Below are 27,239 nucleotides of genomic sequence, written 5' to 3' on the forward strand. Positions count from 1 at the left end.
GTGTTTTCCAGTGGTGGGTTGCAGCTGGAAGGGCATCTGCTGCGTAAAACATATGCTGGATAAGTTGGCAGTTTATTTCACTGTGGCGACCCTAGATTAATAAAGGGATTAAGCCGAAAATAAAATAAATTAATGAATAATATTAATAATAATAACAATTATAATAACAATAATAAATAGAATAACAATAACACTAATAAATTAAAAATCTGTGTCTGTTTTAATATAAATCCATATAGACGAGACTTACAATAGCTTAGCATAAAAATATGAGAGGAATTTTAATAATAATAATAATAATAATAATAAATATAAAACAATACTACTAATAAAATAATAACAATAACAACAACAATAATAATATTATTAATTATAAATCTGTGTCTGTTTTAATATAAATCCAGATAAACAAGACTTACGATAGTTTAGCATAAAAAATATAAGAGGAGTTTTAATAATAATATTAATAATAATAATAATAATAATAAATATAAAAACAATACTACTAATAAAGTAATAACAAAAACAACAACAACAACAATAATAATAAATAATAATATTAATAATAAATCTGTGTATGTGGTAACATTAATTCAGATACACAAGACTTATAATAGCCTAGCATAAAAAATATGAGAGGGATTTTAATAATAATAATAATAAATCAATAGTAATAACTATAAAAAGAATACAACTAATAAAATAACAAAAACAACAACAACAACAATAATAATACATTTAATAATAATAATAATAATAATAATAATTAACAGTGAAAAATCTTATAAAATAAAATAAAATAAATAAATAAGTGTCCCTCTCCCCCTCCCGCGTCACTCCGCGCGTGTGACGTGTACGCGCCTGGTAGCTGTCCCGGGAATCAGAGTGCTGAAACCGCAGCATCAGAGTCTCACGCAGAACCGCACGAGGACTGCTCGGATTACACATCCCCGGTGAATTACCCCACAACTCGACGACCAAAGCAAAATAACTGCAACAGAAAACCCTCCGTGCATCAAGCAGCAAACATCACCTGCCGCAGCTAGTGCAAGAGCGCGCGCGCACGAGGTTTTTATGTGCAAATCTACCTGAGGAGATCCAAAAAGGGATGCTTTAACACCTGGAAACCACAACACAGAAGGATGGAATGAATCTTATGGCTTGTGACACCTGTTTACTGTTACTTCATTCGGGATTGTTCACTTATAATGGCACTTAGGCTAATTATTCCCCATTGTTGCTAACTTCTCAATTAGTTTAAGGTGGTTGAACGCATTGTATCAGAAGGAATTTCAATTGCTGTGGAGCACCATGGATTTAATGCATACGCCGTTAAGCGTTTAACTCAACGGAAGCTCCGGTAATTGATCCCGATTCTTTCCCGCTGGATGTTACGCGGTCACGGCATGCTGAAGAGCCGCTGTTGCGTCCTCTTCAGCGACCTCAAGGTGTTTCTGCTCGGGCCACAGGCTCCCACAAGCCCCATGAGCGGACAAGCGAGCAGAAACAGCCCGTATGCATCTGATAACAACAATACCTTGCGCGCACACCGGCTCCGGGACTGGAGCGGCGCGTCCACGGAGGACTCTGCGGGAGCGGACGCGGCCGCAGGCGGATCCGGGTGGACGGGCGCCGCGGCAGAGGAGTTCTCCAGAGACCGCAAAGATGACCGGTTCTCCTTCATCAGCTATGCAGAAGGAACCCCGGTGTGCAGGATATGCTTCCAAGGGCCGGAAAAGGTAGATAGCAAACCCTACAATTCAAGAAAGTTACACACTATACTGTGTAAGGTTGTTTTGGGTCACACTTTATCTTCTAAACTTGTTTCAACAATACAAAACAATGGTCCCACTTTACATTGAGATGGCTAAAGTAATTTGTACTTGAAAGCTCATATTAAAATTCATACACTTATTTCAGTGGCTCAGTGGTTAGCCTCACAGGAAGAAGGTCGCTGGTTCGAGTCATTTCTGTGCGCATGTTCTCCCCGTGTTGGTGTGGGTTTCCGGGTGGTCCGGTTCCCCCCTCAGTCCAAACACTTGCGCTGTAGGTGAATTGAAACTGAATTGGCCATAGTGTGTATGTGAATGAGTGTGTGTGGATGTTTCCCAGTGCTTGGTTGCAGCTGGAAGTGCATCCGCTGTGTAAAACATGCTGGATAAGTTGGCGGTTCATTCCGCTGTGGTGACCCCTGATGAATAAAGGGACTAAGCTGAAGGAAAATGGATGAATCCTTAAGTGGCCGTAAATACTACATGCATCAAAAATAAATACAATATACTTTATGATGTAATAATAATAATGTATAATAAAAATAATAATCAAAAAATGTATACAATATATGCAATGTGTCGTGTTCGGGACAGGTTTGGTGGTATAGGTAGGTTCAGGGTGCGAAGTACAGGGTGGTTTGGGGGGGCTCTTTAATGCTTGATCTCCCTGATGAACATCAAAATAAGATGTATGGGGGGTCTGCCTTTTAATAGTTAAACAGTTTGCTCAGATCTGGATATTAAATAATATTACTAATTAAAATAATCGATACTGGAAATATGGGCATCACGGTGATGCAGTGGGCAGCATAATCGCCTCACAGCAAGAAGGTCGCTGGTTTGAGCCCCGGCTGGCTCAGTTGGCATTTCTGTATGGAGTTTGCATGTTCTCCCCGTGTTGGCATGGGTTTTCTCTGTGTGCTCCGGTTTCCCCCACAGTCTAAACACATGCGCTATTGGGGAATTAAAGAAACTAGGTTGGCTGTAGTGTATTTGTGTGAATGTGAGAGTGTATGAGTGTTTCCCAGTACTGGGTTGCAGCTGGAAAGGCATTCGCTGTGTTAACATATGCTGGATAAGTTGGCGGTTCATTCCGCTGTGGTGACCCCTGATGAATAAGGGGACTAAGCCGAAGAAAAATGAATGAATCAATAAGTCATTTTTTGCAGTTACCACCAGATTAATTCATTGTGTGCTCATTCATTTTGCTTTCGGTTTGCTGGTAACTGCATTAAATGGCAATAGTTTATTTTTTGCAGTGTGGATTTTTTTAAATAAATGTTTTTTTTCTTATTTGAAATCTTTTTTTTTTTTTATTGCATTGTACCTAGTTTTGGTCAAAAACTTCATGTGTCTGTTTGAATAATAAAGACAGAAAATTAACCCCGGCATTCATGGGTTCAAAACTTTTCAACTCACAAGCAAAACATTTCATCCTGCAAGCAAAGATTCTAGATGTGCAATAAAAGACAGCAGTAAAGAGAGCAAATTTTTTTGCAATCCAAAATATTTTATTATCATTGACATAAGTTTTAAAATTAAACGTGTTTTTTTATTTGAAATCTTTAATTTTTTAATTACTACATACTTAATTTTTCTTTAAAACGAAATATTTTCAATTGAATAATAAAGAAACAAATCTAGCTCCATACCCCCAGAGTTACTATTACACACTCTCAGAAATAAAGGTGCGCGAGCTGTCACTGGGGTGGTATCTCTTCAAAAGGTGCACATTTGTACTTAAAGGGTCCATATTGGCACCTTAAAATTATATATTAGTACCTAAAAAAATTTAAGACGGACACTTTTGTACTTTTTAGGTACTAATATATACCTTTGAGGTATCCTTTTACGTACAAACTTGTACCGTTTGAAAAGGTACCACCCCAGTGACAGCTCACGTATAACTTTATTTCTGAGAGTGCAGGGACCAAAATCCCCTTTCTTCCCCGGCCTTCACTTTCATCCAAAACACCCCCCCCCATAATCCCACCAAAAATTAATTATAATATTTACATATTTAGAGGAAGAATTAAATGTTTCTGAAAATAACAAACTACAATAAATTGTAAGCACACAAACTCACAGGTACCAAAAACAACAATTTAATGTCCCTACACTGTCATTCATTGGCTTGATCTACTTAATCTATTTAAATATTCATGCGTGGTGCCAGTGGCCACGCCCCCTAATGTATATTTAGATACACTTCAGATTAAAATAACAATCTACTACAAACTGTAAACACACACACACACACACACACACACACACACACACACACGCACACACACACACACACACACACACACACACACACCATAATCAAAAATGTAAAGTCCATATACACTGTCATGCATTGGCTTGTTCAACGTGATTAAATATTCATGGGTGGCACCAGTGGCCACTCCCGCTAATGTATATTCAGATGCACTTTAGATCAAAATAACAATCTACTACAAACTGTAAACGCACACACACGCACACATACCCACCACAAACATCAATGTAAAGTCCATATACACTCATGCATTGGTTTGATCTACTTAAATAAACATCTATAAGTGGCACCAGTGGCCACTCCCCTAATCACAAAGCATTTCAGATAAAAATAACAATCTACTACAAACTGTGCGCGCGCACACACACACACACACACACACACACACACACACACACACACACACAGTACCATGAACAACAATGTAAAGTCCATATTTACTGCCACTCATTGGATTGATATACCTAATTACATATTCATGAGTGCCACCAAAGGCCACTCCCCTAAGCACAAAGCACATTAAATACAAATAACAATCTACTACAAACTGTAAACACACACAAACACACACACACACACACACACACACACACACACACACACACACACACACACACACACACACACACACACACAGACACACACACACACACACACACACACACACACAAACACACACACACACACACACACACACACAGTAATCAAAAATGTCTAGTCCATATACACTGTCATGCATTGGTTTGATCTACATAATTAAATATTCATGAGCGGCACCAACGGTCACTCCCCTAAGCACAAAGCACATTAAATACAAATAACAATCTACTACAAACTGTAAACACACACAAACACACACACACACAAACACACACACACACACACACACACACACACAGTAATCAAAAATGTCTAGTCCATATACACTGTCATGCATTGGTTTGATCTACATAATTAAATATTCATGAGCGGCACCAACGGTCACTCCCCTAAGCACAAAGCAGAAACTTCCAAACTGCCTGATGTTGTTTGTTCAAACACATGGCATGCATATCAAATGTACAAACTATTATTTAGTAAAGTGAAAAACATATGTAAAATTAAACATCGGGGACACTTGCAGGACACTCGCAGGACAGCAGCTTATCAAGTTTTAAACAGGATTCTCATCCTCTTGACCAGTGAATATAAAAGTTTGTTTATGTTTTTTATTTCTAATAAGGAACAGGATTTTATATACAGTGCTCAGCATAACAGATCTCTCTTTTAAATTCATGTTTTCTACAGGATGGTGAACAATAATATATTTGTGCCTGCCAATTACATTAGATTAGCCAGTACCAAAAGCCAAAACTGGAACTAATCTAACTAATTGAAGTATTGGTAAACCCAAATTAATATGTTGGGGGGAAAATATAAAACAGGGCGACACAGTGCCTCAGTGGTAAGCACTATTGCCTCACAGCAAGAAGTTCACTGGTTCAAGTCCAGGCTGGGCCAGTTAGCATTTCTGTGTGGAGTTTGCATGTTCTCCCCGTGTTGGCGTGGGTGTCCTACGGGTGTTCTGGTTTCCCTCACAGTCCAAGCTCATGCAGTAGAGGTGAATTGATGAACTAAGTTGGCCGTAGTGTACACTAGCTTACAAAAGTCTTTCACTTATCCAAGTTTTAAGAACAGCAAATAATAACTTGACTTCTAGTTGATCATTTGGTATCAGAAGTGGCTTATATGAAAGGCAAATACCTCTAGATTATGCTTATTAGGCCACAATAAAATATGATTGGTTATTAATTCTTTAAATAGGACAGTAAGATCTGATTATACAAAAGTCTTGTAACTGAACAGAAATAATGTCCAGTGTAGAATATAAAGTCCTGCTGCAGTGGAGACAGAATGAATATTGTGTCTGACTCCATCATGAGCTTGGAGGACTGCATCCATACATCTCTGACATGACTCAAATCACTGATTAATAAAGTCATCTGGAATGGCAAAGAAAGCGTTCCTGAAGGCCTCCCAGAGTTCATCAGGATTCTTTGGATTCATCTTCATTGCCTCCTCCTCCATTTTACCCCAGACATGCTCAATAATGTTCATATCTGGTGACTGGGCTGGCCAATCCTGGAGCACCTTGACCTTCTTTGCTTTCAGGAGCTTTAATGTGGAGGCTGAAGTATGAGAAGGAGCGCTATCCTGCTGGAGAATTTGACTTTTGTCAGGTGTATGTGTGTGAATGAGTGTGTATGGGTGTTTCCCAGTACTGGGTTGCAGCTGAAAGGGTATCCTCTGTGTAAAACATATGTGGTATAAGTTGGCGGTTAATGTGGTGACTCGAAAATTAAGCCGAAGGAAAATTAATGAAATATTAGAGGAATTGTCTGCTTTTTTTTTCTTTTCTGTCATTTATTTTTCATTTACTGAACTGAATAAGGCAACGCAGTGATAGTGCTGTCACCTCACAGCAAGAAGGTCGCTGGTTTTGAGCCTCGGCTGGGTCATATGGCGTTTCTGTGTGGAGTTTGTATGTTCTCCCTGCGTTCGCGTGGGTCTCCTCCCGGTGCTCCGGTTTCCCCCACAGTCCAAACACATGCGGTACAGGTGAATTGTGTTGGCTAAATTGTCGGTTGTGAATGAGTGTGTATGGATGTTTGCCACAGATGGGTCGCAGCTGGAAGGGCATCCTCTGCGTAAAACATGTGCTGGATAAGTTGGCGGTTCAGTCCGACTCCAAATAAATAAGCTAAGCCGAAACAAAAATAAATGAATGAACTGCATGAAACGATTATTCGGGTTTACTACTTTTTTTAAGGTTAGTGGTTGTAAACAATGTATATGGGTTGAGTTTAAACCATAGACTGTAAAATATATGGATGTAGTGTCCGTGACGTCACCCATAGGTTTCTGAAGAGCGCAAAAGAAGCCACAAGTAGGCGTGGCCAACCGTCGCCATTTTGTTCGCGCGTCATCGCACTCATGGCGGGATACCAAACAAGGGCAAAGAGGCGGAGAGTGAGCGGAGCTACAGACACTGCTGGCATTTTGCTTGGACCTGCCTCAGACACACTTTACTTTGGGAGAACACTTAATACTTTATCACCTGCGACTCGTTTGTGTTCTGACCACATGTGCTTGGTTGTATACTATATCAATAAAGTGTTTAGTCTTTTAAAAACACTGCTGTAATACATTAAGCCACTAAACATTGTTCTTATGACGTTTTTCAACAGGAGGAAAACGCGAATTACTTCCAAACACTTCAGATATAGTCTGTGTTAGTTAATGTAAGACTATTGATGAAATCCAGCATAACACTGTATGATAACACTTCAGATAACTTTACTCACATTGTAAACGGAGGCCGCGTGAATGGTTTGTGAGCACAATCAAGTGCACACAGCATCCCATATCATCTGATAATTGTAGGAAATAATCCCAAAAGGCAGCTGACTGTGTAAAGCCACATAAAACAAAACAAAAATATGATGAATATGCCGAAATCAGTGACTAATCTGCCGGAGTCAGCTGAGGTGAAGTGACGATGACAGCGAGACCTAGCTGTCAATCAAGTGGCCACGCCCTTAATTATGCAAACTTAATATAACCTAATATAAAGGAAACTGATGAGTTATAAAAAAATTCACCCCCTCACAGTTGTCATGAAGGATAATATTAGCTTTATTAACCAAAATCGTTCTTTGTATCAGGCTGTAAACACCTTTTTTCTGCTGTAAAGTTGGCCATTGTAACAGTGGGCTCAATTAAACTTTGCTCTGTTATGGAGCCAGAACTAGCGGAATTTCAATGAATTGCAGTTTCAGTTACTTCCGTATTGGCCTCCTGAGGGAGAGCGGGAGGTTGCCGCTTGGTTTAAAGAAACAAACGAATGTTAGTAATGTTCAGCTTAATTTGTTTGTTTAAATTCAACCCATATCAATTGTTTGCAACCGCTTGCCTTAAAATAAATTGAGTAAATCTAATGAATCGTTTTTTCAGTGTGTATATTTGATTAATTTGCTGATCTTAATATATTATTTAAAACGCTTTGGCAGTACTGTACAAAATGTCTAGACAGCAAAATAACTTTACCTGCAGAGAAAGAGAGAGATTCAATTGAAAAATAAATCTTCAAATTCAAATGTTCTGATGGGGTGAGGCAGTGGCGCAGTAGGTAGTGCTGTTGCCTTACAGAAAGAAGGTTGCTGGGTCGCTGGTTCGAACCTCGGCTCAGTTGGTGTTTCTGTGTGGAGTTTGCATGTTCTCCCTGCCTTCGCGTGGGTTTCCTCCGGGTGCTCCGGTTTCCCCCACAGTCCAAAGACATGCGGTACAGGTGAATTGGGTAGGCTAAATTGTCCGTAGTGTGTGTGTGAATGTGTGTGTGGATGTTTCCTAGAGATGGATTGTGGCTGGAAGGGCATCTGCTGCGTAAAAACTTGCTGGGTAAGTTGGCGGTTCATTCCGCTGTGGCCACCCCGGATTAATAAAAGGACTAAGCCGACAAGAAAATGAATGAATGAAAACGTTCTGATATTTTCTAAGAGTCGCTGTTTAAATTAACCTCCTGTTTGTAAGGTCATGACCGCACGGTCAGCAGTGGAGTATTTACTCTTCTTAACGCTCCTTGTTTTAGTGGGAAAACTCAGAGCAGCCCTCATGAATTATTCATAAGCATATGCAAATTGCTTCCACTTCAAAAAACCGACTTCACCCAAAGGGACGATGATTCACCACAATTTACAACAGAACGACATTTATATCACGCTTGTTTCACTGATACGTTTGAGCTCGAGCCAAGTCAGAGCAAATGAAAAACTGATGTGTTATGGCGCACAAACTGTTCTGAAGTCAGCCTGGTGTTACCTGAGATGATCCTCACCTGTGCTGAAAGACAGAAACCTAAGATGCATCCATTACTTTCCTCCTCTGAGTGTTATAAGGGTCCATCAAATCAACGTGGATATTTCATATTTCTCTATTGAATGCTGCAGTGTTTGTTTATTAATTATTCATGCATGGATACACATTATTAGTATTTATTTGTATTATTTATGTGTGCTCATAATCTGAAATCAAAATAACTTTTTCTACAACATGTCTTCTCTGATTGGTGGCTGAGAACGGGGTCGGTCTGTCAATCACATGGGATCCACCAATAGAAAAGCACTACCATCTAGTCAAATCCACGTGGACAAAATCAAGCCCCGCCCTTTATGTTTGTTCCAGAAGTTGTGTAACTCAGATAGAGGTTACAATATTAGGGGGAAACCCATTTCATTATTCATTTAAAATGCTGAAGAGAAGACCGGGGCTAGTTGTCACACAACTATAAGACAGAAGATTTGAAATATACAATGCTTTTTTAGTACTTTAATGAATATTACTATATCTACTGATTAAAACAATAAATAAATAAATTAATAAATAAATTTTATAATTAATTAATTAATTAAATAGGTACAAGGAATACTGTTTATTTATGTTAGCTCAAGTTCATTATTCCATTAACAGAAAAAAATAAGTTAATATATACATATACACTCACCGGCCACTTTATTAGGTACACCTGTCAAACTGCTCATAAACTCAAATTTCTAATCAGCCAATCACATGGCAGCAACTCAATACATTTAGGCATGTAGACAAGGTCAAGACAATCCGCTGAAGTTCAAAGCGAGCATCAGAATGGGGAATAAAGGTGATTTCAGTGACTTTGAACATGGCATGGTTGTTGGTGCCAGACAGGCTGGTCTGAGTATTTCAGAAACTGCTGATCTACTGGGATTTTTACGCACAACCATCTCTAGGGTTTACAGAGAATGGTCTGAAAAAGAGAAAATATCCAGTGAGTGGCAGTTCTGTGGGCGCAAATGCCTTGTTGAGGCCAGAGGTCAGAGGAGAATGGCCAGACTGGTTCCAGCTGATAGAAAGGGAACAGTAACTCAAATAAGCACTCGTTACAACCGAGGTCTGCAGAAGAGCATCTCTGAACACACAACACGTCCAACCTTGAGGCGGATGGGCTACAGCAGCAGAAGACCACACCGGGTGCCACTCCTGTCAGCTAAGAACAGGAAACTGAGGCTACAATTCACATTTCCTTTTCTAGGCACTCAAAGTGCTTTACACAATGGGGGGGAATCTCCTCATCCATCACCAGTGTTCAGCATCCATCTGGATGACGCGAAGGCAGCCATTTTGCGCCAGACTGCACACCACACACCAGCTGATTGGTGGAGAGGAGACAGAATGATGATATGCCAATCAATAAATGGGGAGGGTTAGAAGGCCATGATACACACTCATACACCACGGCCAATTTATTTTCTTCAATTCACCTATTGCACCCAGAGGAAACCCTCACGAACAAGGGGAGAACATGCAAACTCCACACAGAAATGCCAACTGGCCCAAACGGGACTCGAACCAGTGACCTTCTTGCTGTGAGGTGACACTGAGCCACCATTCTGCCTACTTTAAACAGTTTTATTTTATTTAGCTGGCTTGTTGAATGCTTGATTCTCATTGGCTGATGAGCATTCTAAGCTGTGCAGTTATTTTCAGATAAACACACAGCTAAAGTAGTTCCGGCAGGTTTTGACTGGCACTTTACAGCTCTATATTACTACGCTGAATGATTTGAGTGATTTCACAGCTACAACAGTCAAAAATCACATCAAAACACAACAGAAAGCTTTGGAGAAGATGTGGGAGAAACTAGTGCTACACACAGGAGCAGTCTGAGGACACAAACCTGACAAATGTCTGAAATACAACAGGTTAGGTTTGGGAACCATATAGGATCAATAACTGACTCTAGTTTGTTAAATTATCAGAAAATAATGCGCAGCCAATAAGTAACGACCACATCAACACCTCAGGTCTACATTCATTCATTCATTTTCTTTTCGGCTTAGTTCCTTTATTAATCTGGGGTCGCCACAGAGGAATGAACCGCCAACTTATTGGGAAACACCTATACACACTCATTCACACACACTCATACACTACGGCCAGTTTATTCTATTCAATTCACCTATAGCACCCAGGGGAAGCCCACAAGAACACGGGGAGAACATGCAAACTCCACACAAATGCCAACTGGCCCAGCCGAGACTCGAACTAGTGACCTTCTTGCTGTGAGGTGACACTGAGCCACCATTCTGCATACTTTAAACCGTTTTTTTTTTTATTTAGCTGGGTTGTTGAATACTTGATTCTGATTGGCTGATGAGCATTCTAAGATGTGCTGTTATTTTCAGATAAACACACAGCTAAAGCAGTTCTGGCAGGTTTTGACTGGCGCTTTACAGCTCTATATCGCTACGCTGATGGCTGTTGGGGAGATGTGTGAAAAACTAGTGCTACACACAGGAGCAGTTTGAAGACAAAAACCTGACAAATGTCTGAAATTCAACATCTAAACAGTGACTTTAGGTTTGGGAACAATCAGTAACTGAATCTAGTTTGTTAAATTATCATAAAATAATGCACACCCAAGATGTAACGACCACACCACCAAACTCAGGTGTTAATTTATTGGTAACACTTTATAATAACCACACACTATGAATCATTTATTAAGCGTTAGCATCTAGTGCATTCATTATTTATTAAGCATTAACTCTACATTAATAAGCTTTAGTTAGTAAGCAGTTTATAACTGCAGCTACAAATGCTTTATTATTGACTTACAAACACATTTAAAATGTGGTTAATAATTGTATTTTCATACTCTGTTAATGATTTGCTTTCCATTACTAAATTAAGTATCACATTATTTACAAACCATTTGTATTTATAAGTAGTTAAGGGTTTTTTAAAACTAATATAATAAAAATCATATTAAAAGCAAATATCATAATGATATAAAAATCAACACAATTCTTGAGTTTTTTTAGGACAACTTAATTGTTTTATGTTCAGTCCTCTGAAGTTTTATGTTGTAGACCCTCTCCAGTTCTGTCAGGTCAGATGGTAAACATTAGTGGACAGCCATATTAGGTCTCTCCAGAGATGCTCAATTGGGTTTAAGTCAGGGCTCTGGCTGGGCCATTCAAGAACAGTCACAGAGTTGTTGTGAAGCCACTCCTTCCTTATTTTAGCTGTGCACTTAGTGTCATTAGCCCCTTTCACACATACAGACCTTTCCGGAAAATTACTGGCAATTTTCTGGAAAGGTGTGTATGTGTGAACAGGCCCTTTTTGAAAATACCTGTAAATTCGTTCTGGCTATTTTCCGGAAAGAGAAGTTGTAACATTACCGGTAATTTGCCGGAATGCTGCGCTGTGTGAATGCAGAAGGAAGATTACCGGAAAAAGCGCGTCCACGTCTAGAACGTGCTGACGTGAGACGTCTGCTTTAGCCTATCAGAACAGTCAGACGCATTTACGTCCGCGCGGTTCATGAGAATAAAAGCCTTTGAATATTTTCCCAGACACATTTAGCTGCTAGAAGTTAGTCAGATCACGTTTATATGTTCATCTTAATGCCAACTGTGTAAATAATCATCGATAAGATGCTTATGATAAGCCGCTGTTTGTTTACCTTCAAGCTTTGCGTGTGCCTGTGAAACAGCCTGTGAGCGCCTGCACACGCACATATTATGAACATCTCGACATGCGAAAGTGATCCTCCATATGTTTTCATCGAAGTGGTTCACAATACTGATCATCCACAGAGTTTGTAATGTAGTCAAATGTTTACTAATACAAGCGCAGCCGTTTAAAGCTTATTTGTGGTGAATGATGTCAGAATTTACCGGTATTTTGGAATGGATGTGTGAACGGTCTTTTCTGGAAAAATTCCGTAACGTCCTCGCCTGTGTGAACAGCGCTTTTTTGAATATACCGGTAAAGTCGTTCCGGAAATTTTCCGAATATTTACCGGTATCACTGTGTGAAAGGGGCTATTATCTTATTGAAAGGTAAACCTTCGGGCCAGTCTTAAAACTTAAAATTTTACTTAAAACAAACGTAAAATTTGTAAAAGCAATTAAGTTAACTTAATCAATTTGTGCTGGGACAACATGAAGGAATTGTGTGGAACCCTGCATTCTTTACAGTGTACGCTAGTATATTTACTATATATTTATCTGAGAGATCAAATCTGCTCTTTTGTGTTTTTTGTGTGGGGAGATACAGCCGATGTTTTTCAGATATACGGCGTGATAGAGAGACCTGTCCAGATGAAGGACATCGCTTTGATTTTCCGTCTTTTATCTCCGTCTGACTGATTCACGCCTGTTTTTTCTGCTGGTTCAGCGTTCGTGTTTATCGAGCCGCTGACAGATGCTGTGAAAACATCCTGCTTGAATGTGTGGCTCTGAGTAATACAGCGCTCGCTAATGCATTCCTGCATCTTTGACTAGTGTAATTGTTTCCAAATGCAATGATTGCTCACGTCACATTGCGTTGTCCAGACATCTTCATCTTTACAAATGCAGATTGGATCTGAAAAGCACAGGGGATGAGTTCTGGTTCAGTGCAAGTTTACCAAATGCGTTTTTTCTTTTACCTGTCATGTTCACAGAGGATTGATATAACATTTTAACATTTTAATTTAATATTGAATATTAAATTAATATTTCTCAAAGGTGTGAATTAAGATTACTTTTATTGTAAATAATGCAAACACTTTAGAATTAAGGTTAAAGGCCCTATAAGGTGCAAGATGTGTTTGGTTTGATTTGTTGCTATTTACAGATCAGCACAACAGTAATTTTTACGTATTGCACAGAGATGCAAAAGTCAAGAAAATCACGGAAAGGATGGGGAAAGGGGGGTGGGGGGGTGGTGCTGTGATGGTCGAGAAAGTCACAAAAATTTGGGGTGGGGTGGGGGGTGGTTGGTGGGGTGATGGTCGCGAGAACACGTTGGAGGTTGGGGAGGGCTTTCCGTTTCAAAACCGCCCAGAATTTCTACACCCGCAGAGGGTGGACTGGCCATCTGGCAATTCTGGCAAATGCCAGAAGGGCCGGACCATTTTTTAAAATGTGGGCCGGTCAGTTTTTTTATTTATTTATTTATTTATTTTATATTATTTTTTGTATGTATTGTTTTTACATGCAGGCAGCTTTTATCTCGTCCAAGATGTGAATATTTAGGGGAGGCAGTGGCGCAGTAGGTAGTGCTGTCGCCTCACAGCAAGAAGGTCGCTGGTTCGAACCTCAGCTCAGTTGGAGTTTCTGTGTGGAGTTTGCATGTTCTCCCTGCGTTCGCGTGGGTTTCCTCTGAGTGCTCCGGTTTCCCCCACGGTCCAAAGACATGTGGTACAGGTGAATTGGGTAGGCTAAATTGTCCGTAGTGTATGAGTGTGTGTGTGGATGTTTCCCAGAGATGGGTTGCAGCTGGACAATTTCTAGTCAGCTTAGTCCCTTCATTCCGCTGAGGCGACCCCGGATTAATAAAAGGACTAAGCCGACAAGAAAATGAATAAATAAACAAATTCGGTTGGAAGGGTGAGAAAACTCAGAAACTGGTTGTGAGAACGGAGATGTCTGCTTAATCATGCCAGTCTGTCAGATAAAATTGTTTAAAACACCTTGAATGGTAGCGGTTCCATGCGAGGAGGCCGCACGGCAGCTGAATCTGATCTGTCTGATAAAATAGACAGTTTCCCCGGCTTAGATAAAACTGTGGTATTTGTTCCTTAGTTAGTTAGGCCTTTTGGCAAATGTCTTAATTAAGTTTAGCTGTTTTAAAAAGCGTTTACTTATCTAAATTTAAACAATAGCTATCTGTATCTTTTAGTGTGTGAAAAGACCGCCAGCAAAACTAAAGCCAATAGATTTCTTTACCCTTGTCCCACCATTCAAGTACATACACGCTTTATAGGTTAATTTTGTTTCTGTAATAATTTTTTCCTGGTAATAATTTTATTTTCTTCTCTCCACTTCCTTTTTACATGTCATTCTGTTTTGTTTCTTATTCCATCAGCCTGGCTGAGATTTCTTTATTGTTTTTTTGATGGTGCTGTATTATTGCTATATTGTTTGCTAGTGTTTGGGTGCATGTTCTAGTTAGTATAAGGTAATAACACCAAGATAAGTTAGTTAACATATATACATGATGTACACTATTTGGTGTTGTTTTTACAAAAACGTCTATAAATAAAGCACACCTTCTCGTTCTTTCTTGCCTTGTCAATACATCGTAGTGTATACTGTTTAATAATCAATTTAAATGATGTAATAAAGCTGCATTAATTCCCGCCCTCTCATGGTAGGTAAGCACAGTACGTACAGCCGTGCGGCTGCAGCCATCACTGAGTTCTGCAACAAATATACTTATTGTTGTTGGATGGCATTAACTTAAATTCCTACCTCAATATTTGTGACATTAGTGAAGTTTCACAAAGTAATTTTGAGAGGAGCATGTGATATGATTGACCCAGCGGGTCTCTACAATCAATCTACAATCATTAGTTAGTCAATCAGATTAATCCAACCTCACTATAAGTAGCTTAGAAAAAAAATACTCCCTAATCTTCGTTTTCCGATGAAACCCCCCATCCACACGTTCTCCAACTTTCTTTCTTTACCACGGGGAGCTCTCGAGAACTACCTGATCTCGTACTCCCCTTACATGCTCAATCAAACAGGCGGGAGCCCAGGGCTCAATTATCTCCGAGCATAGGGTTCTCTCCTGAGACAGCATGCCAAAGCTGCTATCATTTGTCAAACGATATCCGAGTGTGAACTCTTGAAATGAGTAATTAATTAAAAGTGAAAATTGTAAATGCTACATCATATTTTACCAAAAAAGTAAGGTGTATTGCATATTGAAATAATTTTCATGCATCTAAATGACAGTGTTGTTGTTGTTTGTTTTTTGGTCGTCACATGACCCCTAAAAAGCGCGCTCCCTGCTGCTGTCACCTTTGCTTTTGAGATTCAGTTTCAGCAGAAATTCATGCGCCTAAAAAACAGTGGCATCTCCAAAAACACTTCACATATATACAGTCAAAACAAATCCAGGTTTATACTGAATAATTCATGCAACTGCAAAAACACAAGTGTTTTTTTCACCTCCGTGCCTTTTACTGTGCCCTCGATATTAACTTGCAACTTACGCTGAACCCGAACGATTCCTTTCATCTGTTTCCCCCTCATCTTTCAGACCTGCAGAGACACAAACTGAGAAAAGAGAGAGAGAAACGTTCAGTCACACATTTTCACAGTTTGCTTTTAACATTTCTACACCCGCTTGAGCATTTCGAGTTCATGTGGGAGCATACGCTCTAGTGTTGTTTTAATCCAGCATTGGGTCAAATATGGACAAACCCACTGAAAAATAAATCAACCAAATGTCAGGATACGACCAGTGGTGTAAAGTAGCAGATTACAAATACTCAAATTACCGTAATTGAGTAGTTTTCTCAGGATTTGTACTTTACTAATGCCGAGTTCAGACTGCAGGACTTTCATAGTAGTCGTGACACAGATGTTTTCACACTGCATGACTATCTGGGCTTACGTTTCGTCGCTGCTTTGTTTACACTGCAAGATGAATCGGCAACAGGGGCTTTCACATTGCATGACTTTACTATAGGAAGAATCGCCGACAACTTCGTCCAAACTACGTCTCACAGCCAAAAATACGTAGTATATCTTTTCTTATTAACTACATAACAAGAAAGAAGCCTTTAAAGGGGTAGAAAATTTACATATTTGCTCACCTGAGTTTGAAGGGAATGAGCACTTTGTCCTCAACTATCTTTTTTAGCTTTCTGTATGAACCATCAAACAGACACGGGTGCTCCTGTCAAACCTCCACTAGTTTTTCCTCCATTTCATGGGTCCAAATAAACCGAAGATGAATGCTTTTAACTTCTCCCTCAACCTCCAGCTGGCCTGCAGGTACACACACACACACAAGAGAATGCTGCTCTCTCATTGGCTGTAGGCGATCGCTGATGTTATTTTCAGTCAAAACTCATTTCACATGGCATGATTTGAATCGCCGGCTGCTCCATTTATTCAGCACGCCAAACATCTCACAGGCATCGGCGACTCATCGGGGATTCTCTCAGATCGCGTCTTAGTTAATACTGTGTGATTGTCACTCACATGCACGAGCACCGACTTGCCTGTGATTTCATTTGTCAGCGATTTCTCAAAACCTGTCGGCGAGTCAAAGTCGGGGCTAAAATCATGCAGTCTGAACTAGGCATAAGTAGTTTTAAACATGTTTACTTTTACTTTCCCCTGAGTACATTTGTAGTGCTGTATCGGTGCTTTTACTCCACTACTTTCCTTCATCCTGCAGTCACGACTTTATTTTTTTCTTGTCTATGGGGATTAGAAAAATCAGTCCTGTGATTCCTGTCCAATCAAATCACACATAAAGGTAAATCACATCATAATGAACCTCAAGACATGGTGATTTATAATTGCAGCAAACTGTTTGGAAGCATTGAAAGTGTCCAAGAAGATGTCCAAAATCTTTACATGCATTGACCCAGAGACTGTTTAGATGCACGTCACTGATGAGAAGATGACGGATGTTTACTGTATGATAACCTTAATGGCCTTAAACACCCAGCAGGCACAAGACATCAACATGACGCCAGATTGACATTGTACCTCAATGTCGTGGGGATGTTGCATTTTGTTTGGAAATGAAAATTAGGTTGATGTTAGAACTCAACGTCAGTTTGGCATTAATCAACCAAATATCAACATCAAATGATGTTGCAGCTTGACGTTGTGTGGACGTTACCACTATGGCGTCTATCAGATGTTAGATTTTGGTTGCCATAACTGATAAATAAATGTCAGTATTTGACGTCAATATGACGTTGGTTTAAGATGCTGGCTTGACACTGGATTTGGGTCACTTTCCAACACAACCTAAAATTAACCAAATATCAACGCCACTTGACGTCATTATTGGACATGTTACGAACCCCAGTTTTTAAGGCTCGTCTAGGGAAGGGGTTAGCAAAATAAAAGGACACAGAAACCAGAATTACAATTCTTTATTTATTTAGAGACCAGAAGATACGTGTCCTATTTAATTAAGGTGGCAACAGAAATATAAATCATTAATTAAACAATATCCAAGTCAAAGCAATTACTTAAACAAACAAACAAAACATAAATCATAAAGAAAATATAGATAAAAAAACATAGATCAAAGAAACGGCACAACACCAGCATGGCTCCTCAACAGCGGCTGCACAAGATGCGCACAGAAGTTTCGGACCTTCATCAGGACAAGATACGGAGAGATTCTCAGCAAGTACGGGTCACACTCTCCAAAGAGAGACAAGATCGCGAGGATCAGTCAGACTCACTGGAAATCAAGAGCCACCCCGACACACACTCAGCTTCAGCTTATAAAGGCAACAAGCCGAATTAGCGGCAGGTGCAAGGCGGAGCCAGCCTTAAAGAAAAGAAAAAGCAATTAGTAAAACAATCTCCACCACAACACAAAATTACGGAGAATAATAATAAAGAAGGAAGGCTAAATAAAGAATAAACCGTGACAGACAATAAAATAACAATGTCCTTAGATGCTGGCTAGACATTGAATTTAGGTCACCTGGCATCACAACCTAAATCTAACCTAATATTAACGTCTTATGATGTTGTGTGTCTGGTGGGCAATAACTAAATGCACTACAGAATGTTACGTTTACACACACATGCAGAAATTAAATGGAAACGCATTATCTTTTCACAGCGTAATTCTCACTACTCTTGAGTACTTTTGAAAGCTCTACTTTTTACTCATACTTTGAGTAATATTAACAACAGATACCTTTACTCTAATGCAGTACATTTTTTCAAGTTCTTTTACTTGAGTATGATTTTTCAGTACTCTGTCCACCACTGATTACGACAAGGGTGTCTCTATTGGATTGAAGTCAGATGATTGACTGGGCCATTCCACAGCTTGATTTTCTTTCTCTGAAAGCATTTGTGAGATTTATTGGCTGTGTTTTGGATCATTATCTTCCTGAAATGTTCACCCTGGTTTCATCTTCATCCTCCTGCTAATGTAAATGTTGAACTGAAGCAGCGGATATTCATTTACACTGAGGAAGGGCAGAGGGATGCTAAAGAACTACTTAGAGATTTCAGCTGCTGTCTGGTCTTTTACTGCTAAACTACATCTTCGTTTCTTCATGTGTTCAATACTATTTCCCTGTGTAATTTCATTATATTAAGCAGAACATAATTTGTAGACTAATTAGTTTTGGTGTTTTTTTTTTCATATATTTACATCTGGTGGAAATTACAAGTCAACAGCACCTTTAGAAATATGTTTTCTGAGAAAAATGTTGACATGTTCAATATTTATTTCCCTCACTGTATATATTTAAAATATTACATTTATCAATCATGCATTTTTAATAGACTTGCTGACATATTTGCAGAATATTTAATGCAAATAGCCACTAAAATTAAAATGCATGGACCAGAATTGCATTTTTGTCATTATTTTAGGCCATGCATATACAGTGGATACCAGAAGCTTACATACACTGTATAAAAAGGCACATAACCATTTTAAAAAGTCAGATGTTAATGTGACTAAACCTTTTCTCTTTTAGGTAAGTTAGGATTATCAAATGTGTTCCTGTTCTGCTTAATAGCAGAATAATGAGAGAGATATGTTTTGAGAAATTGTTATAACTTTTATTGAAAGTCAAGTTTACATACAATAAGATTATTCTGCCTCTGAAAGCTCAGATGATGGTGTCAAGGTTTTGGAAGTTTCTGATTGGCTAATTGACAACATTTGAGTTAATGTAAAGCACAACTGTAGAATAGTATTTAAGGAAAAGCTCAAACACACTGCTTCCTTGTGTGCCAACATGGGAAAATCAACAAGCCAGAATCAACAACAAAGCCAGATTACAATTTGCTGAATTAAACTGGGAAAAAGACTAATATTGGAGACATGTCCTGCCCAGGTAGGAGGCGACGTTCTCGCGACCTTGAGCAACGTTCCCTGAAAGTTACCTAAAGGTAATGAAAGTCCAGAACCTTTACAGAACATTGGGGATGTTCTTAAAACGTTCTCTTTTAGTCATAAAATAACGTTCCCAGTATGACTTGAGGAGGATGTTCTGTTTTGGTCATTCTATGGTCACATAATAATGTTACGAAGAGAACCTTTCTAACATTAACAGAACGTTTTCACATGGTCCTCCACAGAAAATAACATTCTGTGAAGGTCCCCAAAATAACGTCCCCCACACCTTTAAAGAATTCCACATCTTGAACTTTTGGGAATGTTACTAGACAAGGGCCTTAACACCAACAAGGACGTTATAAGAACGTTCTGAGAATGTCACATTTTCCAATAAAGTTTGGTCCCCTAAACATTCTGAGAATGTTCTAAATGTTCTGTAAAGGTCCCCTAAATAAGGTCCTCCACACCTTTAAAGAAATCAACATCATGACCTTCTCAGATTGTCCTGGGAACGTTACTAGAGAACGTCCTTAACACCGCCAGGGATGTTATGAGAACGTTCTGAGAACGTCACAATTTCCAAAAAAGTATGTTCCCCTAAACATTCTGAGAACATTCTGAATGTTCTGTAAAAGTCCCCTAAATAACATCCTCCACACCTTTAAAGAACTCAACATCGTGACCTTCTCAGAATGTTCTGGGAACTTCATATTTCTAGCTGGGTGTGCTCTGATGGAGCTAAGATTGAACTGTTTGGCCATAATGACCAGTGTTACATTTAGAGGGCAAAGGGGAAAGCGCACAAGCCTAGAAACACCATCCCAACTGTGAAGTATGGGGGCGGCAGCATCATGTTGTGTGGCTGTTTTGCTGCAGGAGGGACTGGTCCACTTCACAGCATAGATGGCATCATGAAGAAAGAACATTATGTAGAAATACTGAAGCAACATCTCAAGACATCAGCCAGAAAATTAAAACTTGGCCACAAATGGGTCTTCCAAACAGACCATGAGCCTAAGCATACTGCCAAATTAGCTCAAATGTGCTTTAAGGACAACAGAGTGAATGTTTTGGAGTGGCCATCACAAAGCCCTGAGCTCAATCCTATAGAAAATTAGTGGGCAGAGTTGAAAAAGCTTGTGCGAGCAAGACAGCCAACAAATCTGACTCGGTTACAGCAATTCTGTCAGGAGAAATGGGCCAAAATTACTGCCAACTATTGTGAGAAGCTTGTGGAAGGATCCCCAAAACATTTGACCAAAGTTATACAGCTTAAAAGCAAAGCTGAAAAAATACCAAGAAAATGTGTGTAAACTTTTGATGTCTAGAAATTAGAAAATTCTCAAAAAAATAAATAAATCTCTCATTATTCTGGTATTTAGCAAATGTAAATCATTAAGGTAATCCTAACAGACCTAAAATAGTAAACGTTTAGTATAATTTACCATCAGACATTTAAAAAAAAATTTTTTTGAGTGTATGTAAACTTCTGGTTTCAACTGAAATAACGTACAATCATTTCTTGAATAAAGAGATTCAGGAGCAGCATAAAGACAAATGGCCAGCACAGCTCTTCTGGAAGCCTTTATGGCCACAGCGGATAAGGACGCATTATTTAGCATGCAGTAATCCTGTGTAGGCACGACTCTCTGCATGCACAATAACACAGGTCTACACTCCACTTCTCTGCCACATTACATTCACATCACACTCAATGGAGGCCCAAATGCTCAACGTCCCTCCAGCAAGCCAATGATGGAAAATGCTATTTCAGAAGGGCTTAGGGCTGCGCTTATGTGCCGTCTTTTGTTGTGCGCTACATTCGTGCATCATTAGGAGTCAAAGGCAGACCCTTTCCTGGCATATATTTTGTTATTTATGACAGATTCAATTCACTTGGCCTCTTTAGAGCAGCGGGAATGTTGCTGAAAAGTGGAAGTGGTTTGCAAAGTAGAGTGCTAGGCTTTCAAATCGCCTCAGATAGCATGTAATAAGTATAAATGTGAAGGACGCAAACATATACATGTGCAAAATTATTAGCTCAGGTTTTTGTTCGTACTACTTAGGGCTTTCCTTTTATTTCATCACAAGCAGATGAGGATTTAACCATTAGGCAAGATTCATGCAGTTGTGGAACAATTGTTGCCAGGGCATTGCTATGCAATTTCTAAATGTTTCGAGGCATTTTCAGCATGGTTGCCAGGGTGTTGCTATGTGACTGTTAAGGTGTTGATGTTATTTTACAGTTGCTGTGGTATATTGAGTGATTCACAGGGTTTTGCTTTGTGGCTGTTAGGGTGTTGATGTTATTTTACAGCTGCTATGGTGTATTGAGTGGTTACCAGGGTGTTGCTATGCGGCTGTTAAGTTGTTCGAATTAATTTACAGTTGCTCTGGTATTTGGAGTGGTTGCCAGGGTGTCTCTATCCATTTGTTAAGGTGTTCACAACACTTGAAAGTTGTTACAATGTTTGGAACAATTACTGGGGTGTTGCTATGTTGCTGTCAAGGTGTTCGCATTACTTTACAGTTGCTATGACGTTTGGAGTGGTTACCTGGGTGGTGGTATGTAACTGTCAAGGTGTTCATGTTATTTAACAGTTGCTATGGAGTTTGGAGTGGTTTCTAGGTTGTTGCTATGCAACTGTCAAGGTTTTCAAGTTATTTTACAGTTGCTATGGTGTTTGGAGTGGTTGCCAGTGAGTTGCTATGCAACTGTTAAGGTGTTCATGTTATTTTACAGTTGCTATGGTGTTTGGAGTGGTTGCCAGGGAGTTGCTATGCAACTGTTAAGGTGTTCATGTTATTTTACAGTTGCTATGGAGTTTGGAGTGGTTTCCAGGGTGTTGCTATGCAACTGTCAAGGTTTTCATGTTATTTTACAGTTGCTATGGTGTTTGGAGTGGTTTCCAGGGTGTTGCTATGCAACTGTTAAGGTGTTCATGTTATTTTACAGTTGCTGTGGTGTTTGGAGTGGTTTCCAGGGTGTTGCTATGCAACTGTTAAGGTGTTCATGTTATTTTACAGTTGCTGTGGTGTTTGGAGTGGTTGCCAGGGAGTTGCTATGCAACTGTTAAGGTGTTCATGTTATTTTACAGTTGCTATGGTGTTTGGAGTGGTTGCCAGGGAGTTGCTATGCAACTGTTAAGGTGTTCATGTTATTTTACAGTTGCTATGGAGTTTGGAGTGGTTTCCCGGGTGTTGCTATGCAACTGTCAAGGTTTTCATGTTATTTTACATTTGCTATGGAGTTTGGAGTGGTTGCCAGGGAGTTGCTATGCAACTGTTAAGGTGTTCATGTTATTTTACAGTTGCTATGGTGTTTGGAGTGGTTGCCAGGAAGTTGCTATGCAACTGTTAAGGTGTTCATGTTATTTTACAGTTGCTATGGTGTTTGGAGTGGTTGCCAGGAAGTTGCTATGCAACTGTTAAAGTGTTCATGTTATTTTACAGTTGCTATGGAGTTTGGAGTGGTTTCCAGGGTGTTGCTATGCAACTGTCAAGGTTTTCATGTTATTTTACATTTGCTATGGAGTTTGGAGTGGTTGCCAGGGTGTTGTTATGTGGTTATTAAGGTGTTTACAACACTTTAAAGTTGTCATGTTTGGAACAATTGCTGGGGTGTTGCTATGTGGCTGTCAAGGTGTTTGCATCACTTTACAGTTGCTATGACATTTGGACTGATTGCCAGGGCATTGCTATGCAGTTGTTAATGTGTTCACATTACTTTACAGTAGCTATGGTGAAGTGGTTGCCAGGGTGTTGATATGCAACTGTCAAGGTGTTCATGTTATTTTACAGTTGCTATGGTGTTTAGAGTGGTTGCCAGGGTGTTGCTATGCAACTCTTAAGGTATTCATGTTATTTTACAGTTGCTATAGTGTTTGGATTGGTTGGTGGGGGTTGCTATGCTGCTGTTAAGGTGTTCACATTACTTTACATTAGCAATGTAGTTTTGAATGGTTGCCAGGTTTTTGCAAGATTATTGTTAACGTGTTCACATTACTTTACAGTAGCTAGGGTGTTTAAATTGGTTGTCAGGGTGTTGCTATGCAGTTGTTAAGGTGTTCAAATTCCTATACGGTTACCCTGGTGTTTAGAGTGGTTGCCAGGGTGCTGCTATATGGTCATTAAGGTGTTCATAAGCCTAACAGCTGATTTAGTGTTTAGATTGGTTGTCAGGGCATTGCTGTGTAGATACTATTGTGTTGATAAAACTTAACAGTTGTTATGTTGCTAAGAGTGGTTGTCAGGGCATTGTTATGTGATTGCTAATGAATTCACGTTACAGTTGTTATGGTGTTTGGCATGGTCGCCAGGGTGTAATGTGGTTTCTAATGTGTTTAACATGATGTCCATGACATCACCCTGCTGTTGTTTATTGCTATGAGTTGATTTCAGCAGTTTACAGATGCTCAGACTTTGATTGAAGATTACCAAAGCCATCTTTTTTTCAGTGGATTCATTTGCACAGATTAATTGTTCTCCTAAACAATAACAATAAGCAGTAGCAAAATTAGGTGTACATTTTGATTTCACACAGACATTAAAGTTGCTCTAGTGTTTTTAGAGTGTTGACTTGTTTCATGCTTATACGTTTGCTCAGTCAAGATGAGCTCAGGACAATCAATCATGTCTAATCCTGATGTTTTAATTCACATGGAACCAAATAAGAAATTAGACTGACACATTTACCAAAATGACCTACTTAGCATTAATCTGAAAAGTAGGTCTGATATGGATATCTCCGTATGGATTACCACACTCAAGCGATGAGTGAGAGAATGAGTGTTCATCATCAGCCTCGAGATGTCAACAGAGTATAATTCAATGCTTTATTTTGTTCTGTTTAAGATGCATTTATTAATTATTATATGCAAACATGTCAGTAAAGTAACAAATTACAAATACTCAAACTACTGTAACTGAGTTTTTCTCAGGATTTGTACTTTACTAAGTAGTTTTAAACATGTGTACTTTTACTTTCCCCTGAGTACATTTGTAGTGCTGTATCAGTGCTTTTACTCCACTACTTTCCTTCAACCTGCAGTCACAACTTTTTTTCTTCTTGTCTGTGGGGATTAGAAAAATCAGTCCTGTGATTCCTGTCCAATCAAATCACACACAGAAGGTAAATCACATCATAATGAACTACCTCAAGACATGGTGATTTATAATTGCAGCAAACTGTTTGGAAGCTTTAAAAGTGTCCAAGAAGATGTCCAAAATCTTTACACGCATTGACCACTGTCACTGATGAGAAGGTGACGGATGTTTACTGTATGATGACTGTATGAAATGGCCTTAAACACCCAGCAGGCACAAGACGTCAACATGACGTCAGGTTGACGTTGTACCCTAAGGTTGTGGGAACATTGCGTTTTTTATTTGGAAATGAAAATTGGGTTGACGTCAATGTCCAACATCCAATTAAATATCAACATCTAACGATTTTACAGCTTGACGTTGTGTGGACGTTACCACTATGGCGTCTATCAGACGTTGGATTTTGGTTGCCATTCCTGATGAGTAAATGTCAGTATTTGGCGTCAATATTACTCTGGTTTAAGATGTTGCCTTGACATTAGATTTGGGACATTTTTTAACAAACTAAAATTTACCTAATATCAACGTCACTTTTGGACATCAAAATAAGATTGACGCTGGCTAGACATTGAATTTTGATCAACTGACGTCACAAACTAAATCTAACCTAATATTACCGTCTCATGACGTTGTGTGTCTGCGGGGCAATAACTACAGTAAATGCACTACAGAATGTTACGTTTACACACCTGCACAAATTACATGTAAATTCATTAGCTTTTCACAGCGTAATAAACAATACTCACTACTCTTCAGTACTTTTTTTTTACTCATAGTTTGAGTAATATTTACAACAGATACTTTTACTCTACTCGCACTACATTGATAGGTAAGTAATGGTACTTTCACTTGATTTTTCAGTACTCTGTGCAACCACTGCTAACATGTCAGTGGTACGTCAAAATATGCATTTTCATTGATTAAGGCATATTTCTTAGATAGCATAGCTTGAGTTTAATATCTGGGAAAAAGTAATGATTAAGATTATTTTATTTACCCAGAGATGATTAAATGATCAGTTTTTCAACTTTGCTTAGTACTGTGTTAGACCACTGTTGCCTTCAGAACTGCCTTAATCCTACATGATATAGATTCAGCAAGATACTGGAAATACTCCTCAGAGATTTTGCTCCTTATTGACATGATAGCATCACAGTTGCTGCAGATTTTTCGGCTGCACATCCATTCCACCACATCCCAAAAGTGCTCTATTGGACTGAGTTCTGTTGACTGTGGAGGCCATTTGAGTACAGTGAACTCATTGTCATGTTCGAGAAACCAGTCTGAGATGATTCACGCTTCATGCCATCAGAAGATGGACACACTGTGGTCATAAAGGGATGGACATGGTCAGCAACAATACTCAGGTAGGCTGTGGTGTTGACACGATGCTCAATTGGTACTAAAAAATGGGCCCAAAGTGCGCCAAGAAAATCTCCCCCACACCATTACACCACCACCACCAGCCTGAACCATTGATACAAGGCAGGATGGATCCATGCTTCCAAGTTGTTGACCCCAAATTCTGACCTGACCATCCGAATGTGTCAGCAGAAATGGAGACTCATCAGAGCAGGCAACGTTTCTCCAATCTTCTATTGTCCAGTTTTGGTGAGTCTGTGTGAATTGTAGCCTCAGTTTCCTGTTCTTAGCTGACAGGAGCGGCACCCGGTGTGGTCTTCTGCTGCTGTAGCCCATCCGCCTCAAAGTTGGACGTGTTGTGTGTTCAGAGATGCTCTTCTGCAGAGCTCGGTTGTAACGAGTGCTTATTTGAGTTACTGTTGCCTTTCTATCAGCTGGAACCAGTCTGGCCATTCTCCTCTGACCTCTGACATCAACAAGGCATTTGCGCACACAGAACTGCCGCTCACTGGATATTTCCTCTTTTTCAGACCATTATCAGCAGTTTCTGAAATACTCAGACCAGCCCGTCTGGCATCAACAACCATGTTACGTTCAGTCACTGAAATCCTCTTTCTTCCCCATTCTGATGCTCGCTTTGAACTGCAGCAGATCGTCTTGACCATGTCTACATGCCTAAATGTGTTGAGCTGCTGCCATGTGATTGGCTGATTAGAAATTTGCGTTAACAAGCAGTCGGACAGGTGTACCTAATAAAGTGGCTGGTGAGTGTATATCACTATAGTGTACAGTGGGTT

At 39.4% G+C, this 27,239-nt stretch overlaps 2 protein-coding genes across 3 annotated transcripts in view; one reads left to right on the plus strand and one right to left on the minus strand.

Moving 5' to 3' along the window:
* LOC141376228 (SWI/SNF-related matrix-associated actin-dependent regulator of chromatin subfamily A-like protein 1) overlaps window positions 1–1,699 on the minus strand; it is a 50,785-nt gene extending 49,086 nt beyond the window's left edge. The window contains exon 1 of the mRNA XM_073913297.1: window positions 1,538–1,699. The gene's annotated coding sequence lies outside the window, so the exon portion shown is untranslated. The remainder of the gene's footprint in view (window positions 1–1,537) is intronic.
* marchf4b (membrane associated ring-CH-type finger 4b) overlaps window positions 854–27,239 on the plus strand; it is a 47,170-nt gene continuing 20,784 nt past the window's right edge. Inside the window, exon 1 of one of the 2 annotated variants that reach the window (XR_012384992.1) lies at window positions 854–1,739. Coding sequence is in view for 1 of the 2 variants with exons in the window: in NM_001030165.1 (NP_001025336.1) it covers window positions 1,389–1,739 (351 nt within the window). In the remaining variant the exon portion in view is untranslated. The remainder of the gene's footprint in view (window positions 1,740–27,239) is intronic. The other variant, NM_001030165.1, reaches the window with a different exon arrangement.

The sequence above is a fragment of the Danio rerio genome, chromosome 9 (genome assembly GCF_049306965.1).
Source record: "Danio rerio strain Tuebingen ecotype United States chromosome 9, GRCz12tu, whole genome shotgun sequence".
Lineage (NCBI taxonomy): Eukaryota > Metazoa > Chordata > Actinopteri > Cypriniformes > Danionidae > Danio > Danio rerio.